Source organism: Podarcis erhardii (assembly GCF_964252035.2).
Source record: "Podarcis erhardii genome assembly, chromosome: 12".
Taxonomy (NCBI): Eukaryota; Metazoa; Chordata; class Lepidosauria; order Squamata; family Lacertidae; genus Podarcis; species Podarcis erhardii.
This window is the reverse complement of record NC_138513.1, coordinates 33,935,931-33,957,125: the sequence shown is the minus strand read 5'-3', so window position 1 is coordinate 33,957,125 and position 21,195 is coordinate 33,935,931. Positions and strand designations below refer to the sequence as shown.

General features: G+C 42.0%; 1 protein-coding gene and 1 long non-coding RNA gene across 13 annotated transcripts in view; one reads left to right on the top strand and one right to left on the bottom strand.

The window, feature by feature from the left end:
- Positions 1-21,195, top strand: part of ZNF385D (zinc finger protein 385D) — a 583,216-nt gene that overhangs the window by 403,824 nt on the left and 158,197 nt on the right. Inside the window, exon 1 of one of the 12 annotated variants that reach the window (XM_081882145.1) lies at positions 1,790-1,948. The exons of the other annotated variants lie outside the window; for them this stretch is intronic. Coding sequence (XP_081738271.1) covers positions 1,903-1,948 — 46 coding nt within the window. The 5' untranslated portion in view covers positions 1,790-1,902. Of the gene's footprint in view, positions 1-1,789; positions 1,949-21,195 lie in introns of those variants that run through there. 12 annotated transcript variants of the gene reach the window in all.
- On the bottom strand, positions 18,459-18,973 carry LOC309325848. Its single transcript, XR_014150070.1, has 2 exons — positions 18,840-18,973; positions 18,459-18,592 (listed from the first exon to the last, which is right to left on the bottom strand). It is a non-coding gene; the product is annotated as an uncharacterized lncRNA (long non-coding RNA).

The following is a 21,195-nucleotide window of genomic DNA, read 5'->3' as shown; positions in this document are numbered from 1 at the left end:
TTAGATTTTCTTCAGCATATCTGAAACTGATATTGCTACCCAAGGAATTAACAATTGATCATAATGAAAAACAACATCCTGTAGACATAGGCAGTGCAGCCTTCCACATGCTGCCTTGTCAATTTGCATCACATCTGACCTGGGGCACCTCCTCTTAGAAGTACAAGTGCATTTTAGTATCTGTGTCTTTGTTCTCTGTCTCCAGAGACTGCTGCTTACCCCCATTCCAAGATGTCAGTTGCAATAGTGTCTCAGGTCATGTGTAAACTGACCCAAGACATCCATTTTTTCTTATAGACAACAAGACCAGATCTTCTTCTTCTTCTTCCATCTTCTTCTATCACCATATTCTTGTTGCTTGTATCCTGAGCTAAACAATGAAAGGGCTGGGCCCTCATTATATCTCTCTATTCCCTTCTCTTTATTAAAAGGGAATTAGATTTGCCATTACGAATCTATTAGAATTAGGCCATACGATGCTTCTGTTGTCATCTGTGTGTGGCACTGTGATGACAGAGAGGTGATTCACACAAGACTTTGATGGTATGCACTGCCAGCACTGTTTATTTCATTTGGAGCTGGGATTGGGGGAGAAATGCAATACTTTGCTTAAAATAACTTTGATAGAACTTTTAATTTGCATATAATCTGGGTTTAGCATGAGCCAAGGAATTGCCAAGATTGCATCTTTGGGGCTCACATATCCCATATACAAATACTAAACTCATTCTCAGAGTCAGAGTTGTTGCGTAGCTAGAACAATACCATCTCGGCACAAGAAATGAGGCAGCAACAGGCTTGGAGGAACTGGGAACCTGTGGTCCCAAACAGCCAGCAAAGACTGAGCATGCTCAGTGGGCACAGGTTGCTCTCTGACTGGTTGGGGAGTGTGATGGAATGAGGATTCTGGAAGAGGAGCTAGCTGGCTGACCATGAACAGGAACACTTCCCACTGCAACATTTTGTTGCAAGTCACACTCATCTCACATTATCACCTGCGCTCTTAATTTCCTACCCTTTTAGCCATGTTCAACAGACCCTGAACATATGCAGAGTGCCTTTCTGCTCCCACTCACTATTACAAGTAAAGGTAAAGGACTCCTGGATGGTTAGGTCCAGCCAAAGGTGACTATGGGGTTGCAGCGCTCATCTCACTTTCAGGCCGAGGAAGCCGGCATTTGTCTACAGATAGCTTTTCGGGTCATGTGGCCAGCATGACTAAACTGCTTCTGGTGCTATGGAACACCTTGCCAGAAACCAGATCACACAGAAACGCCGTTTACCTTCCCACCACAGCAGTACCTATTTATCTACTTGCACTGGCATGCTTTCAAACTGCTAGGTTGGCAGGAGCTGGGACAGAGCAACGGAAGCTCACCCCGTTGTGGGGATTCGAACCGCCAACCTTTTGATCAGCAAGCCCAAGCAGCTCAGTGGTTTAGACCACAACGCCACCCGCGTCCCTTTTTTACCCCATTCACTAGTTCCCATTCATGTGGGCTTGTGGTTACAGGTGAGTAAGACCTCCCAGGCAGGTTTGAGCCCCCAACGCCTTTTCCTTTGCCATCAGAACTCAGCACTCATCACCACCTCCGTTGGCACCGAGCTGCTTCTGCCAACACAGAGCACTTAAGAGCTTACCATTCCCTTAGCGGTGGTGAGATATGTTAAAACAATACCAGCTTTGTCTCGCACGCCCTCACCCCACCCTTCTGCAACACACTGTGTCAGTGGTTCCCTTTGATGCCAGCGTGAGTGTGTCTGTGTGTGTGCGCGCGCCTGCCTTACTATATAAGATTTAGCGAGAGGCAGCGTTACTTTCAACCCGGGGTCTTGGCAAGGAAACCCACGCAAAGGGGAGAAGAGGGAAGAAATGTGTTTTGTGTAGTACTCCTCGCCTTGATGTCACAGGCACGGCAAGGACATCACAAGGAGGAGTCAGATTACAGTAAGAATGGGCAGTGCAGCATGCAGCGAGAGTCAATGCTAAATCAGTGAGGGATTGTATCAGGGAGAAGAAGACTGCCTTCAAAGCCCTGATCCCAAGGAGGCTCACGCTGCTCTCTCTCTCTCTCTCGCTCTCTCTCTCCGAGGCTGGGAAATTTCCACACTATGTAGTAGTAGCATGAAAGCGGCTCGCTCCGCTTTGCATCGCAGCACCTCGGCGCGGGAGCTAATGCTGAACGCACAGCGCGCGGATCCTGGCTGCATGGTTAATGAGAAACATAATGTATTTTGGTAAGTCTCTCTGCTAGTGCCATCCTTCCTTCTGCCTCGCATCTTCTTTCTCTCCAGCAGGACGGACTGTGAACGTTGTGTGTGTGTGTGTGTGTGTGTGTGTGTGTGTTTGTTTGTTTCTCATTCTCCGTGGGTGCATTTCGCTGCTTCGGGAAGCCAGACCACTTCATTCACACACACCACACACACGCGCGCAAACACACAAGCTGTTGCAAAGGAGGATTCCATTGTCTCAGGCTGCTCCGCACGCCTGTCTTTGCTCGTCGTGCCTTCGCTCTGTTTAGGCGCAAATAGCTCCGGCTAACGGCGAGGATCGCCACCCCCGCTGGCGTCCCCCACCGCCCCCACCCCAAAATGAACCTGTGTGCCATCTGCAGCGAGGCTTGCGAAGCGTGGGAAGTTGGAGGCAAACTTAATGCCATAATGTACGAGCCATTGCCGCACGATCTGGGATTCTGAAGTCTCTGCGCAACTATTTTTAGCCATTCCCATTGAAAAGCCCCCTTTCGCTTCGATTCCGAGAGAGGAGAAACACAATGCCTTTCTTCTCTCGGCACAGCTCTTGGCTCCTTTACCGAATACTCCCCCCCCCCCCCCGCAGAGATTCCCAGATCTCTGGATCTTGCCAGCCCAGCGCGCCAGGCAACGAGCGCATGGTGGGGGCTGAGAAGGCTCCGGAAGGTCTTGGAGCGGTTCGAAATGTTTGTGCGGCGCTGAGTTCCGATGGGAGAGCTTCCTCGGGTTTATTAGCCGCAACTGACTGCATGTCTCCTAGCAGAGAAACATGCTGGAGCTCGGAAGTGTTTGTGTGTGTTTAGTAGCCTAGCACTGCAACGCCGAGAGCTCGGAGAGACCATAGGATACAAACTACAACTTGCTGCGAGGAAAGAATTCGTGTCTTAATAACATGAAAAGGGGGAATCTCCTCTTATGCTGACTTGGAAACTAAGCTAGAGTTTATAAGGCAGCTGAATGATGTTCAGTGATGTACAGCTAGAAAGCAGGGGAATCCTGGGCTGGTCAGCAGCTTTCTTTCATCAAATATTAAACCAAGAGTTGACTTGGCACTTCGAGGAAGTCTTCCTTGCGTATTCTGCTAGGTTTATGTCAGTTCCAGTTTCATTTCCAGTAAATTCCATTTTTATTTCTGCTAGCACATGCCATCCTCATTCATTTCAGTATTTCATAGACTGTTCCTCCACCTCCCCAATTTCCCTGAAGCAATACAGTAAATGTACCCTGTATTGAAAGTTGTCTGCACATCTCCCAGAAAACTTTAATTCCTTTGTAAATCTTGTCTTGTTGAAGAGGGGAAGTGTTAAATTCCTGTACATCGTTAGATGAGGAGGTGGGGAAGCAACAATTTCTTTTTATCGCTGCGGTGCCTGATATTGTCAGTTCTGTGCTTTCCAAAAGGTCGCAATGAGCAAAAGTATTTTTCCTATATGCAATTTTAAAAGTTGGGATTTCAGCTACCTGTTTCTCTTCTTGGAGGCGTCCCCTTTAATAATGGTACTTAGATGTGCTGCTAGGAGAGCTATTAGGATAGATTTCTCTGTACTCAGTTTTGCAATAGTTGTGTCTTTGATCTTGGCAAAGACCTGCGATCAATGTTACATATGACTGCAGCTGTAGGTTTCATTGACACTAGGTGCAAGCCATCTGCTCTGTAATGAATAAAATGAATCTTTTGGGATGTTCCTTTACTTGTGTCATAAGGGTCCGAGGGCTTAATGTTTTGTTCAGCATGGTTTCACTGTTCAAAGTGTCTTTTACTGGATGCATTGATCAGCCATTCAAATTAATCTGGATGTGTACTCTGATTTAAGTTTTTAATTATTTATTGTGGAGCATCATCGTGTCACTTTATAGGGAATCTGCCGCCTAAGAGGGCTCAGCAACTAAGACTGCAGTTAGGCAGCTTTTGGGCATACTTTATTCTGCCTGACCTTCTTGTTCAAATAGGGGAGGGAGTTCCTTTTCAGTAGTAGATCATGTTCAGAGCACACAGCCTAAATCCTGCTTTCTTGATTTTCTCTAGCTATTGTGGAGAGTCTCTTGTTCATACTGACAGAAGTCTAAAGCTTATAATCTCACCTGTCCCTGCTAGGAATAGAATGAAACAGCCTTAACTTGGACAGCCTTGACCAAATGGAAGGCTGAGCACCATTCACGGACCCTTTCTTCAGGAGAACAATGGCATATAATAAGCACACTATATTTAGAAAATAGATGTATGAAAAGCACACATATATATTTATGTAGGTTTGCAAAACTGCAATGCTAGTTCTCTTTTGAAATTTCTTCTTTCTTCTGCATCTTTTGGGTGGCTTTATGTAAAGTGTTGCTAAGCTATGTTAAAAGTTTTACAAGAGACAGGAAAATTTGTCCTGCAGGTAAACATTTTATTCACTTTACTAGGCCCTACCATTAAAATGCTTCTAATTAGGGTAATGTTATGGTATAGCATACCACCCACTGCGTTTCAAAGCTTGAAAACAGACTAGCTAGGAACCGGCCTCCTCTGCCTGCTCCAAACATTTCTATAGATTGTATGCACATTTTTCATGGCTGAAATTTGCTCCTGTGCGTATGTAGCCTCTTTCTAAACTCACCTTTGGGCACCCATTTTCATCTCTTAATAAAATCATGGATGTAGTCGATATGTGCTATAATTGATAACATTTTACTTTCTGCTCACCAGATGCGGATTGGCTTCATAATCTTTTCATACATCTTTTCAAATGACTAGAGTTCATCACTTTGATCTTCTGGTGGAATTGCAGCAGAATTATCTATTCCCACTGACTCTGTTGAGATCGGGGTGACTGTTACGTTGTTTGTTTTAATGATATTTTTAGTGGGTTGGATTCAGACTGTGCTAGCTGAATTTAGCTACCATGTGATAAAATGGAAGTTTTAAGTTGTGACTAACTTGTCCCATTGATTTCAATGAGACCTTCGCTCACCTTAGTCTGGACTGCAGGGGGTTGGTCTGGGTGTTCCTCAGAGTCCCTTTCAACTCTATGATTCTGTGTCTAATCATGGGCACAATCAGCCAAGATGTTGGCCTACGTATGTCCCATGAATTAATGGGACATAAGGAATTAGAGCACTGTGCTCATGTGCAGCTCTAACTCCTATATATAGCATAGTACATTCTTCTACCCCACCCAGCACAGTATTGCCAGTTCTGACTGGCAGCCCCTCTTCCGGGCCTTAGGCAAAGATCATTCCTACCAAACGCTACATGATCCGATGTGGTTTATGTTGCGCTCATAGAACCTCTCACAAGAATCAAGCCTAAAGCATGTAAATATTGGCAAGTAATATTTGTAGCATATTTTACATTAGATTTGGTTTTTTTTTAAAAAAAAACATGCACATCTGTCTAGGTTAATTATCTCAATCATTTAGTACTGGAAAAGGAATCTGCTGTGAACCTTCTCCACATGTTAAAAAAAGACTGTGGGTGGTTGTCAGTGCTATGGAGGTAATATTACAAAGTGGTACCTGGGGACTTGCTCTACTCCTGTGCAGTAGATTCTGGTTCACACAGGAACACTGTTATGACTGACAGATCATTTGCTTCCAGTAGGCCTCGTCTATTTTAATAGATCTGACATCAAGTATCTACTACTGCCGATATTTATCCTTACAGCGCAGTCGATATTGTGAAGTACACTCCATTCTCCCATCCCGGGTCGTCATTTAGCACTATTGCAAGGCCCCAGGTTCACCCGTGGCATGTGAGGTTTGCTGAGGTTTAAATGCAACATGCGCTTCTTTCCTTGCGCTCAGGAGAGATGTAGCTTGAAGGAAAAGGCATTTTTGAGGGGGTTTGTGAGCCAGCCACGATGTCAATCAGAATAAATGCTTCGGTAATACTGCAATTACATGATTGTGCATGCTAGCTCTGAAAATCCCATAACCTCTGCAACGGAATGATGGCAGCGTGTATATAAATCACCCCATTTTGTAGAAATGTTCTTCTAAAGAGGGATGCTACAAGAGGAACAGCCGACTCTGGCAATGCTTTCCTCTTATTGTTTTTGCTGCAGTACTGCCATGTTTGAGACGCTTCCATTACTCTTGCTGTTCTCTCTCTGTATTTTACGGCGAAATATATAGCAACAATGTGCTTAATCTATCAGCGCCTATCTGTTTTGGGGGAGTGCATGGTCCTCTGTAAATGGAAGCAGCAGAGAAATCTGTCACATTCTCCCATGCAGTTTAGCAGTTACTAGGGCCAGTTCTCTATTATTGTGAATACAGTAGTGGATATGATCTTGTCAGCCTTCATATTCCTTCATTGAATATCACTTTTTACTTCTAACATAGTTTCGTAAATGAGAAATTCATGGTGGATGAGTCATGAGAGAAAATATGCCCCCCTCCACACAAATCTCAGAGGCACTTTAAAGAAAATATATATTGGAAATATGAAATAAATCACTTGCCATTTCATGGAAAGTGCTTCAACAGTTCCGATTTGTTTAGAAGAAGCTGCAGCGTGTATTGTGGAAGGTTATATACAGGCAAAACCTCCTCTTTCTAGTTCTGCTTATCTTCATGTATGGAAGAATGAATCAGACCAAATCTTTAAGACGACACATTAAAAAATAAAATGCTTTCAGACACCATTTATACTGAGCTGTTCACTGCACAGTATTTTACAATCAGCATAAGCAATAAAACTGGGCTGTTAATACATAATGGATGTTGATTGCGAAAGAAGAATGTTTCTGAAGAGAATCAAGTTGGAGAATCATGAAATTCAAAAATATACCCCTTGGCATGTTTCATATTGCAAAGTGTAAAGTGTGTATTCTGAAATAGTGGGTAGATAAATACATTAACAGGGAGAAAGCATTTTGTGGAATAATCATTAGCAAGCAGAAACATTACAAATTCCTTTAGTATCTTCTGCTTACAAAGTGTTGTGGACATATCACATGCTTGTTTATTGGACATTTCTCTGGCTGCAGGAATTTTATGAAAATATGGGAGGTTTGTTTAAAAGATAAGTTATATGCATTCTTTTGATAATAGGCACTCCCAATATACCTCTTTGCAAGTGGCGAAATTGCTCAAACATATTAATTGACAGTTTCATGCTTCACAGTGGCTTCTAACTTGAAACATTTATTCAAACAAAATGTGATAGTGAAGAGCTGTATTTTCCTTAAGGAAATTTCTAACAACTGTCATTAGCACCACATGCCATAATATACTTCCCCACTCCCAACTGGAAACCATTATGCTATTAGTACTACTAATGGTACTATGCATAAAATTATAGTAAGCAGTACTTATACAGTAATGCTCCTTAGGGATTAAAGTTTTTCCACATATATTGTTTCATGAAACCTTCCTTCAGCCTTTGTAAGGTAGACCAGTATTATTAATTCCTTCTTACTGTTTTCCAGAGGCTGAAGAAATAATGGCCTCCTTAAAGTGACTTCATGAGTAAAACGGAAATCTGAACCCATGATTTCAGGGCACATAGCTCATGATATTAACCATTATCCTTCCATAGGATTATGCGATGGGCATTGACTGTTATGTACAGCAGTGTTATTTTTCTAGAAAAAGAGGTGCCAGAACTCACCATGAACACCTTCCTCGTTCTCTTGGAACGGCAATGGCGCCCACCTGAGAAGTGCTGGAATTAATTTCCGTCAAGTTCTGGCTGAAAAAAAGCCCTCATGTACAGTAATATATATTGAAAGTTAATAGTATTTTGGTTTATGTTTCTAATTTGTGTATGTCCAGTATGTATGTGTGTGTGTGTGTGTATATATATATATATATATATATATATATATATATATATATCTCATTTTAGCAATCCTTTAATTGTTACAGATTATTCAATATATCCACAATGTCTTATCTCCTTTAAACAAAATTCTGTGAAGGAGATCACAACTCATATTTGCTCAGATATCTGACCTTGAGAAGAAAATATTTGCATTTTACATTAGACTGTGAAATGCTCTTAACATTCAGTAAGAACTGTATTGCCTTGCTTTTTGAGAAATGGGCTATTACATATAATTTGCTGCAAAGATTAGTGTTACAACTGAATTTCACAGATGAACGGCAGCCTTAAGAGGAGAATAAGAGACCTTATTCTGGACAAAAATACCCAAGACCCGAAGCCCTCAAATCAAATTGCTAGGGCTGAGTATGGAAAGATGCTTCACTCAGTTGCCTCATTAACCTCATTATATGGAAGGGCACTGGAGCACAGGTCAGCCTGGTTTGAACACAATGGTTGCCTAACAAATATTTGAAACTGCAGCCTGGTTGTATGAAATTAATTTTGGAGATGTTGCTACAGAAATATTGCTGTTCCCTGTGTTGTTTGGGACTGCTTTCCCCAGTTTTTACTGCCCTCTGTTTTGTCATGTGTTTGGGTATGTCAGAAGCAGTTCCAGACCCTTCAAGTGTCCCTATTTTCCAGGGACACCCCTGATTTACAGAAGCTGTCCCAGTTTCTGATTTGATCCTGGAATGTACCCTCTATCCTTAAAGGTAAAGGGGACCCCTGACCATTAGGTCCAGTCGTGACCGACTCTGGGTTTGCGGCGCTCATCTCGCTTTACTGGCCGAGGAAGCCGGCATACAGCTTCCGGGTCATGTGGCCAGCATGATTAAGCCGCTTCTGGCGAACCAGAGCAGCACATGGAAATGCTGTTTACCTTCCCGACATATCCTTAGAATGTCCCTATTTTCATTGGATAAATGTTGGAGGTTATGGAGTTATATAACTCCTGAGCCGTCTGAAGGCAGCCCTGTCTAGGGAAGTTTTTTAATGTCTAATGTTTTATTATGTTTTTATATATGTTGGAAGCTGCCCAGAGTGCTGGGGCAACCCAATAAGATGTGTGGGGTAGAAATAGTAAAACGATCATTATGGGATGTTCCTATTTTCATCAGAGAAATATTGGAGAGCATGCAGTTTCCCCCTCCTGCCTCCAACTCATTCACAATTTATTCAATCCCACATACGCTTGTACATTACATATGCTAGTCCTTGGATCTCAATTAATTTTTGTTAGCTCAAGTAGTGTTCAAAGCATCTTACAGAATGTTTAACAATACCATACTACTTGTCAAGACGAGATACAAAGAATAAACACGAAATGAAGCTAAAGGTCATGTGTTTGCATGAAGGCCAAGCATGCTGAGAGGAGCTCCATGGCTTGAGCCCTTCTGTCCTGTCGTATCTATGCACTAAACGGTCCCTATGCCGTGCTTTTTCTACAGCAGCTTTTGGCTTGAATCTAGAACAATTGGCAGCAGGATGGAGGAGCTCAGGCAAGATACAGGCAGAAAAGAGCAGATTTAAGATTAGGTTCCAAAGGGCATGGAGTGGGTCCCTGTGATAGCTTATGTTGTCCTGGAAGAGCTCAGCCAAGCTCAGTTGGAGAAGACCTTCCAGATGCCTTGACGTCCATTCTAAGCAGAGTTGGTGGAAATCTGGATTGAAGCTCTATGATGAGGCCTTGTGGGGTGGCCTCTAGGAGCACTTTCTGACTTCTGTGAAAGGAAGGCCCTAACATGGCCATCATGTTATCAAAGCAGATGATTTTGACTTCTTGTGTGAAGGGTGTCAAGTCTTCAACCTCAGGACAGAACGTGGATTATTCCTTCCCAACATAAATTGCACCCCTCTTTGTGAACCATAATCTCCAGATTCTTAGCTTTTGTGCTCCCTGTTTCAATGTTCTAATTTGCTCTTCACAAACACACACACCTGGAAAAATTCCTGTTCTCTAATACAATGGTACCTCGGGTTACAAACACTTTGGGTTACAGACTCCGCTAACCTGGAAGTACTACCTCGGGTTAAGAACTTTGCTCCAGGATGAGAACAGAAATCGTGCTCCGGCTGTGCGGAGGCAGCAACAGGCCCCATTAGCTAAAGTGGTACCTGAGGTTAAGAACGGTTTCAGGTTAAGAACGGACCTCCGGAATGAATTAAGTTTGTAACCAGAGGTACCACTGTATAGCCATGGGAGGGCCTGAGAAATGTGGAGATTTTGGAAGGCTCTTTCTAACCTAGAACTATAGGCTTTCCTGATATCAGCCTTAAAAGTCATATCTGAACATGATCCAGACTACTCTGCTTATTTTTCCACCTATGAGAACAGTAAGATTGGCAGGCACATGGGAGAGGCTTTCTTATTGATGGCCTGATCAGGCAGGTCACATCCATATAAATATGGAAGAAAGCCTTCAAGACCTATCTTTTCTTTCTACACTTTTTGGGGGAATGATTGTAAGGAGGCTACTGATGTGATGTTTATATTCTGTTCACACACTATTTTAGGTTCTGTTGGATTAACTATTGTTAATGCAGTGGAATAATGTTATTGGTAGTTCTTAAAGTTATGTATTTATGCATTTTTATATTCAACTTGCGAGAAATATTTTTAAAACTAGTAACACACACACACACACACACACACCTGCACAGAAGGGAAGGAAGATCTGTTTCAATTCTCATTCTCTCTCTCTCTTGTAACCTACCCTGCACAATTTTGCTCTGCTATACTCCATATTTTTTTGTTTGAATTTAAACCCTATTTTGTTTGGTGATACTGCTTTCAGTAACTAGTTTCCGGCATATGCAGTCATAGAAGTCACCACAAGATATGACAAAATGTAATTTGCAAAGATTTCTACATCAGCATGTAGATGATTTCATTCATTTGTCCAAACATTGCCCATTAGGGAGAACATAGAAACCATCCTGAAATATTTTCCTAGAAAAGCAGTATAATGTAAAACGAATGAATGAATAAAATGTGTAGCTACCGCTAGCAGGCACCGTGACTATCAACAGCGCAATTTTGTAAAGATTCAATGCTGTTTCAGACCCACATTAGAATGGTAGCTGCTTCCAAAAAACTTCACATGAAGTTTGTTTCATAATTATCATGGAAATAATTACTTTAGAAACAAACAGAACCCCAAACAAAAGCAAATTGAATGCAGCAGGACCTGAAAGACATTTGTTCTGCTTTCATAACTGCCAAGAGTTAGGAAAACAGGAACTTGCAATATAATATGTCAGATCACTGGTCCATCTAGCTCCGTATAAACTGACTAGCAGCCATTCTCTAAGATATTGGACAGGAATCTTTTCCATCCCTACTTGGAAATGTCAGGGATTGATCCTAGGACCTTTTGCATACAGAGCATTCGCTCTGCCACTGAACCAAAACCCTCCCCTGTAGTCACATTTGACTGCCGGTATGAGATAAAGGCTTCATAGTATGACTCTGAGACGCTTGCAAGGAGATTTGCCTGCAATGGCAATAGACGTGTGGTTCCCAAACGTTTTCTCCCACTTGAAAATAGCTGAGGGTACTGGCATACCACTTCATGATTTTTTTCTTCCTCTTGTCTCAATTATAATGTATAATTATTTACTGCATGCTGCAGACCACCTGAATGAAGTCTGTGGACCTCCCTTGGATGAATGACTTGGAGTAGAAGCATTTTTAAGTGTAGACAGATCAGCCATGGGGTTCTGGTGTTTTTCCTTTGAAACAAAAACAGTGGTACCTCAGGTTACAGACACTGCAGGTTACAGACACTTCAGATTACAGACTCCACCAACCCAGAAATAACACCTCGGGTTAAGAATTTTGCTTCAGGATGAGAACAGAAATCACATGGCGGCAGCGGGTGCCCCATTAGCTAAAGTGGTACCTCAGGTTAAGAACAGTTTCAGGTTAAGAACGGACCTCCGGAACGAATTAAGTTCTTAACCCGAGGTACTACTGTAAAGGGTTGAGGCTGGGGGACATGCACTGAGGATGGTCCCAGTGGCCCATAAAAACCTAAATTAAATAGCATTTTAAATAAAACCAAATCATGCAAGATAAGTCTATTAGCAGTGGCAGCTATATGGATGAACTACTAAGTCAAGACACCGTGTAACTGAATACAAACCATGGTTGTGTGTCCGCTGCCATAATGAACTCCTGGGAAGCTTATTGGAGCCAGGTAGCCTGCCATGGGAAACACATAGAAACATAGAATTGTAGAGTTTTATTTATTATTTTATTTCTTAAATTTGTACATCACCTTATACCTGCAGGAAAGGACCCTGAGGGTCATCTAGTCCAACCCCCTGCAATGCAGGAATATGCAGCTGTCCCATACAGGGATCAAACCTGCCACCTTGGTGTTATCAGCAGCACGCTCTAACCAACTGAGCTATCCAGGCCATGTCATTGGATTGGGGGGCCCTTTGTCTGATCCAGCAGCAATTCCCTCCCTGTTCCTAAACTGTAGCTCACCCTGTATAAGAGTGCTTTGATTTGGGCACTGTTTGTCATTTCTGCCCCACACTACATTTAAGTCACCCCAGGGCTTTTGCAGGTACAATTCATCTTTGTCCCTTCGGCCGCAGACCTAAGTTGTCCAGTGAAGCAGTGTCAACGCAAGTCCTTGGGCAAGGCAAATGACAGTAGAAAATGACCATAGAGGAGAACCAAACACTCCCTAGACCAGCTATTTTCTTCTCCAGTCATATCTCTGCAATCCCAAAGCAGATGGGAGCGGCATGAGCAACACAAACACAAGCTCCATTTGAGGTTGATCAAGTGACAGTGGCAAAGAGCTGCGTGGAGTGAGGAATACACTGCCCTATCCAATGTGTCCTCTGCCTTAGGCTTTCCTGGATGTTTGATGATGCAGACCTGGCTTCCTTCAATTCCTGCACTGAGTCACACATGGACAGGTTTCAGTGCACCTGTACAAGCCCCACATGCCACAGACCTGCTGAGCGAGCTGCCCAACGGTTGTGTCACAGGAAGCTCCACTATTCTTCGTCTTTTCATATATTTTTTTAAAAAATTGCCAAGTAGAATTGACGCACACAGGCATACTTATCACTTGATGACAGCAACGTGAAACAGTTGTTTGCATATGTGAAATACAGATTAAATGCCACAGGCAGAGCTTTCATAGCAATTGACCCCAAGATGGAGGCAGTTCACAGATTTGGTAGTGAGGTATTAAGTGCTCTATCTTCAGGTGATAGTGACTTTATGAGCTGACACAAATGGGCCCATGTGAGATATTTAAATTTGCCTGTTTTGAAAGCTTATCAGTTCTGATCACCGGGAAAGCTTCTCTCTGTAGGAAAACTCTGAGCTTCTATGTGCAAAATTCTCACTGCCCCATTGCCTCCTCCAATTAATCATCATCTCCTCCATTTCCAGGGCACATCTAGATTCCCATGGAGCCCTGCTTTGCCCTGAGATGGGTCTACTGCATCTTCTGCTGGGGTTGGGAACCTCAGGCCTGGGGGGCAAACATGGCCTTCCTGGCTTCTCTGTCTGACTCTTGGGACTCTCCTGAGACCACAGCCCTCACGGGTCCTGCTCCATGCTCCTCTTGAGTGGTTTTGCCTAGCTTGGATTTGTCCTTGAACAAATCCAATGCCTCTTGCTTGGCTAGGTGGATGACCAAGAGATGTGTGAGTGTGCGTGGAAGATAAGCAACTGTAAAAAGTCCACATTTACGTTCATTGCTTTGCTTACTTTTGTCTCTGGCCCCCTGTACCACCGGCATGTGGCCCCCAAACGATTGACCAAGTGGGAATGTGGCTCTCGGGTTGAAAAAGCTATCTCACCTCTGAACTAGATTTCAAAAGAACACCTGAGAAACTCAGATTAAAAGAGGACTTTTTAAGTACGTGTGTGTCTGTGTCTGTATACAATCCAGTTCAACAGGACAGAAAGCAGTTTAAAAGTGCCTTCCTTAAAATGTAATCATATCTGATGCCCTGAACACATTCCACCCTAAATGCTAGGGTGGTTAGCTAAATGCTAACCATTCAAAATAGTCTTACATGGAGCTGTGTCTATTTCAACTGATGTGTTTGTGGAAAATGGTATTATTCACCGTGACTAATAGTATGAGAATCTGGATCTTGGCTATTACATGCAGTTTGAACAACTCCTTGATTGTTTTTTACACCCTAAAGTCTTTCGGTTTTTAATGGCAATTCACACCAGCTACAATACCGAGAATACCCTGTGGTGTCTGTTAGCAGTACATTTAGAGCTAGTTGATATTTTAGCAGGGCTCTTTCAGATCCATATGCTTTACTTCAATCAAAAAATTATATTGCATCTGATTAATATGGCCTATCTATAGTGGTGTAAAATTGAGAAATGTGTTTATCTTTTTTTAGATCCTGGGGAGAAGGCTTTCACATTTTGGATAAGTGATCAGGAAAAAAAGCCCCCCCCCCCCCTTCTTGACCTTGCTTACTATTGAGTGTAGTAACTCATGAGGACAGGAGATGATAATGCTTGTGTTTTCCAATACAGTACCCCATCCTTATGGTAATAGATTTCAATAGATTTAATAGATTTAAAAGCGGAGCTTTGACAAGATTTTTAGCTGTAAATGCAGAAGGAAAATTGGCAAGCAACTCACCTTGGCAGAGCATTCAAGATCCCTGGATTTTTGTTTTCACTTAGCTGAGTCACTACTCAGCACAAATCGGAGCCACTATTATCTCTACAGTCCAGTGTTGAGCAAATGGGTTATTGTTTGTCAACATTGCCTGTGGAAACCAATCCAGTCACTTTCTGTCAAGACTCGCCATTTATCAAAAGCATTTATTCTGTCAAGGATTTGACTATTAGATGAAAAGCATATTGTTCTAGCATTATTGGCAAATGCTGCAGGTGGAAACAACAAACTGTATGCCAGCTGTGTGCCTACATGAACTTACCTGCAGTTGAACAACTTATAACAACCTAAATCTTATGGGCATTTCTGTGGTAGTTGCATCACTAGGGGTGGTGTTTAGTTGTAGTTGTTTTTACAGAATATGGTAAGATCATTTGTTTACACCACCAACACCACATTCCTTTGGTACCATAATGGCATGTTCTAGGACTTTGTGGTGGTAGAACAATTAGAAGAACCACCTCTACACACTCACTTGCTGGTGCAAGCCAGTCTTAGGATCAAGTCATAAGACGACCCATTAGGAAGGAAGGGAATACTGCAAATAGGAAAACAAAAATCTCTTACATTGCTCAACTTTACAAACCTCACCATGATACGCTTCTAAAGTCTTTTCAGAACACATACGCAGATATATTTTGCAACAGCCTTAATGTCCCCATACGACCCAGAGTAAGGATATTGAAGATATATTTGTATATATAAATATGTATTCATTACCTTATTTAATCTATCAATTATAATTGATTTGTTCAGATTCATGTGACTTTTAACACCTAAAGCTTGTGGAGTATGAAAACCAAAATTATTTATATCACAGTGTGTTTGGCAGAAGAATTCTGTCTCCAGGTCCATTCAGTCCTAAGCTTTTTGCAAAACCTGCTGTTTACATGAATCAGTAGCTATTCTAGGTTTACATCACTTGATGCTTTACATCATATGCTAGGTTTACATCATAAAGGAAGAACAGAAAACAATTTGTTTGGTTTGCCTGGCATTCCTAGGGCAGTTGGCCTAAGAAACTGCCCTACACAGAGTTAGAGCAATGGTCCTTTTATCTCAGTACCATCTGCACTGACTGCCAGTGACTTTTACAGAATTTCACACTAGTGGTGATAGCCAAAGAAAGTTGGGTTGTGCTTCAAAATACCCTACTTGAATCTGAAATGTAAACTATGCCACTTATACCCATGTTCTTTTGGAACTTGGATCTCAAAATCAAAGTCAATATCCAAATTTTGAGTTTCTTAAAAATAATCTAAGATGTAGAGTCTATTCTTAGCACTAAGCAGCAGCTGGAAAACTAGTGATGACGAGTAACCTCTGGATTGAATTGGATTTTCTGAGCTTTCTCAGAGAAGGTTGAAATTTTCTGTGAGGTTGCTTAGTCCAAGGAAGCTTAGAAAGATACCCATGGGAGATCTTCCTCAGTACTTTTTTATGACTGGTGTGTCGTCCTCCCAAATGGCTTAAATGTTATTTGACAACTGCAGAGATTTAATCCTTAAATTATTAGTTTCCTAGTACAACAGAGGCTCAAGAGTGTGCAGAGACCATCCACTGTTGCAGGGGAGCCTGGGAACTGTACTTTTAAATGGAAATATGTAGTTCCTGATTTTTCACTTGTAATCTTAAAACCATGTGCTTCCATTGCCCCAAGGACTCCACCTTGCTTCACAAGAAAGTCTGAGGGATCGTCAAGCCTTGTGGAACACTGGGCAGTTTACAAATATATAAAACACAATAAAGCATCAAACATTAAAAACTTCCCGATACAGGGCTGCCTTCAGATGTCTTTTAATAGTTGTATAGTTCTTTATCTTGACATCTGAAGGGAGGTGTTCCACAGGGAGGGCACCACTACCGAGAAGGCCCTCTGCCTGGTTCCCAGTAACTTCCCTTTTCGCAATGAGGGAACCAGCAGAAGACCCTCGGAGAGGGTCTATAAATATTCCCATAAGTGATGGATCTTTTAAAAAAGCAAAAAGCAAAAAGCAAAAAAATCTGACCGTGTTTTCTAAGTGAATATCTAGTAGTTAATGACTTTGACATGGAGAAGGTTACCATTAACAGCAACATATTTTTGCTGAGTGCAAACATCCTCTACTTCCCAGTGTTTGATGGTTTTTGATAGTATCTGCTGAGTCTTACAACTTATTTTTCTGCTGGGCATTTTCAACCAGCTGCTGCATTTAGTGTATTAAAAGGACAGTGGTACCTTGGTTCCCGAATGGCTTGGCTCCCGAACAAATCGGCTCCTGAACGCCGCACCCCAGAAGTGAGTGTTCCAGTTTGCGAACGTTTTTCGGGTGCTGAATGTCCAACACGGCTTCCGATAGAGTGCAGGAAGCTCTTGCAGCCAATTGGAAGCTGTACCTTGGTTTTCGAACCATTTTGGGAGTCGAACGGACTCCCAGAATGGATTAAGTTTGAGAACAAAGGTACCACTGTATTTGTGTTGTACCTGTTGCTTAGTTTCATATTTTGTACCTTACATTTTATAGTTGCCTTGAGTCTCTCTTAGCATACAAGTCGGGGGTGGGCCAGATCTTTATCTTCTCCCACCCCATGGGTCAACTTTGATAGGTGGGTACGGCTGACCACATGCCAGTCATCCGATATAATGAAAATGTCAGGTGACTAAGATGTGGCAGTCTTGGCCACCTGTCAAAATTAATCCACAGGGGTGGGATCTGCTTTTTACCAGCACATCTCAGAAATGCAATAAATCATCTTCATTACGAGCATAAGGCTACCCACCTACCTGTGGTCTCTTCCCATGGTGGGCATACCCACATTTCTTGTTGGTAATGGGAATGTGGTACATGTAGCAGATACTACAAGCACCCATGCACTTGTATGCATATGTGTGTTTCTCTATGGTAAACACTCATCAGTCACCAGCACATGTTTAAACATTCAAGGTTAACCTACTTTACAATATAGCTGCCAACTTTTGAGTAGCAATTATATTTTGCTAGTATTGAGCTCATTTCAATTCGTCAAGCCTTTTTGGGACCCTGCTACCAGACCTATATGCACACTTGGAATCTGGTTGTTTCGGTACAAATTGTTATCTGTGTTTGGTGGTAATCTAAAAGAGATTGTGACACAGCTGAAAGAACAACTACACACCCCCTGCTTTCAAGAGGGAGCTGGAAGCATTCAGAGACAAGGTCTCCCACTCAATCCCTTTCCATTTTCTTTTAGTATTTGAAGTTTGTATTGTTTAAACTAGGAAGAAATGTCTTCCCATCGGAGCAGAGTTAACTTTAAAGTGCCACTTTGGAACTGCCTGGTGAGCAATATTTGTTGGATGGAAAATTGGTATGAGGCAAAACAAAGTGTTGGGATGATGGACTATAATGCAGATATAAGCTGAGGCAGTGTTCCCTGTGCAAACTGAGGGTGACCCATAGCTTTCCTGGGGCATTTTAAAGGCGTATGGGAGCCACACTCAGGCTGTGTAAAGTTCCAGCTAGGCTAGTGTCTTACTTGTGGTTTTTCGCCTGGATAGCCTTTTGTCTGCTTCTATCAGAGCCAACTTACAATCACATTTAATAGAATATTTTTAAACAAATGCACAGTATTTCTTTGAAAAGTAAGGGACTTTCCTAACACCTCACTCTCCTGGGCTTGCTAGCTGAAATGAATTCTTACTGTGGCAGTGTAAAAAAAGAGATGTTTCTCCATGTGGGTTTTCCCCCCTTTGACTGGCAAGGGTACTCTTATACTGAATTTATTATAAGTGCTTATTTGCTAAGGTGGATTGCCTGATTGATGGGACCTTTTCCTCTTCAACTGTTTCAAGCCCCTAAAAAATTGAGGCTCAAGGGAGAGACTTAGCGTATTTTTTGCTCTATAAGACTCACTCTATAAGGGGAAATGTGTGTGCGTCTTATGGAGCGAATGCAGGCTGTGCTGCTATCCCAGAAGCCAGAACAGCAAGAGGGATTGCTGCTTTCACTGTGCAGCGATCCCTCTTGCTGTTCTGGCTTCTAAGATTCAGAATATTTTTTTTCTTGTTTTCCTCCTCCAAAAACTAGGTGCGTCTTGTGGTCTGGTGCGTCTTATAGAGCGAAAAATACGGTAGTTTGCCTATTAGTAAACCCCACCCTGCAGCCCCACAGAGTGTGAGAGCAATACCTGGGTCCAGTGCAAAGAAGAGAAAACTAGAGATATGTGAAACTAATGACTTTATTTCTGCAGAATTCCCCATGATTCTGACTTAATGTCAGAATGCCTATAGGGCGTCATGGATAGCCTTACTTTTCCAAACAACAGTCTTGTTTAAGCCATGAAAGAGTGGTTGTACACATGGACGTGTGTTACGAGAGAGCTGGCAAATGCATGCTTGTATTTTACATATGCAAATTTGTGGCTCCATGACTTACATTTTCAGCACTAAGTGTGCATTATCCAGTTCGCACAAAAAGGCTGCAAACAGCAGCAGCAGAACTGACAAGCTTTCTTCCCACCTGCCAGTGGAGAGAAGCCCCTTCACTGCAGAGGTGAAACTGACAAGGGGTTTCAAATCCCTTCCCAATTTCACCTCTACCTAAAAGAACCACTCAGATCTCACTACAGAGGTGGGAGGGAAGCTTGTAAATTTGACTTCTTAGGTTTTCAGCTTGTGCACACACTTGTCCAAGTGACTGGATCATACATTCAATCACATCTAGTTTTTCCTCTGATATTTTTTTCTTCACCACTGTGTCAAAAAAATGCACATGTAACCATCATTATATGCCCCCTTATGAGTTAAATCAGCTAGAACCAAGGTCTGCGATAGTCTGAGATATTTGTCAACACCAGCAGAGTTACAATATATCATTGTAAAATAAAAGTCCTGGTAGATTAGGGCAGATTATCTGCACATCCTGGTGGTTTAATGAAAACCACACCAGAAACACTTATTTTACCCAGCCATTTTGTACTTTCTAAACACTGAACTGTTTTGAGCATTATCATTCTAATCTAGTTTTTTGCATGAAGACTGTATTGAAATTCTGCGAAGAGCACTCTGTCTCTCTCTCACTGCATACAGTCCAACATTTCTCTGATGAAAATAGGGACACCCTATTCAACAAACAAACAAACAAACCCTGCCTGTATGACTAGGTTGCCCCAGCCATCTGGGTGGCTTCCAATATATATATAAAAGCATAATAAACAATAAAAAAACTTTCCTGTACAGGGCTGCCTTCAGATGGCTTCAATGTTGGATACCAACCAACCCACCATAATTTCTCTGATGAAACTAGGGATGTCCTAAGGAAAAGTGGGGCATTCTGGGATCAAATCAGAAACTGGGACAGCTTCTATAAATCCAGGATTATCCCTGGAAAATAGGGACACTTGGAGGGTCTGTCTGTCTCTATGTGGTACACCTGGATTGTCAAGCTTTCCCTTTTAATGACTATATCAAATAAGTTCTTTGTTAGCTCTGTAAAAACAAAGTACATCCTTTTTGTGCATTGTGTGAAAATTAAACTCCACAAGCGTTGTGTGGAAAATCACCTAGACTGCAGCTCATTTACTGGGGCTTTCTCGGTTCCCTCTCTTCAGTCTCCTCTGCTTCAAATGCAGTCACATCACCCCATCCCTGTTTCCCAAGAAGTCACATCTCTGAAAGGAGTGCACCTAATTTTTAGTTAATCCTTCATGCTTGTTTTCAGAATCTTATGCTGATGGAGAAGTATCTTCTTGCTATATCTGATGATTGTTTGGAGAGAGAAAGATGATGAAAGTAATGTGGTTAAAAGTTTTCTCTGAAGTGTTTGATCTAAGTGTTTGATTCAATATCCTTAGGTAGCATTCGTGTTTGAGCTCATCACTATGTGGGTCATTAAGAGGCAGTAGTTTGTTGTTGAGTAGGCCAAACAAGACAAAGCCAAGTATACTTCTTTCTGCTACCTCTTAGACTGAACAATTTAGGTTGATATGCTTGCATTTAAATAGCTTTATTATTCTCCTATTTCTATGGATTCAACATCTGTCAACTATTCATGAACTTCACCCATTGCACAAAATGCTCACGGATACCAAAACACATAATTAGTGGGTCTGTGGATGAAATGTGAACCTTACCTAGTTTGTGTTAAGTGTTTAGGTAAGGTTGCCATATTTCAAAAAGTGAAAATCTGGACTCAAAAGTTGTTGAACTTTTTAAAATTTGCCCAATGTTGCTGGCATAAACGCAAAAAAATGATGTTTTTGAGCTCTTTTTAAGGGAAATTGCGAGAAATGACACATGTCTGGAGTTCCCCAAACATTTCACTGATTTCCGCCCAGGCACTGCTTCCGACTTCAGTATTTCGATTATGTCCGGGAAATTCTGGATGTATGGCAACCCTTTTCTTCAGCATTATTTCCATTGTAGCTTTTCACTTACAAAAGCCTACTCTCAGTTTTGTCGGCACTGCTGCTACTTGGCCAAAGATA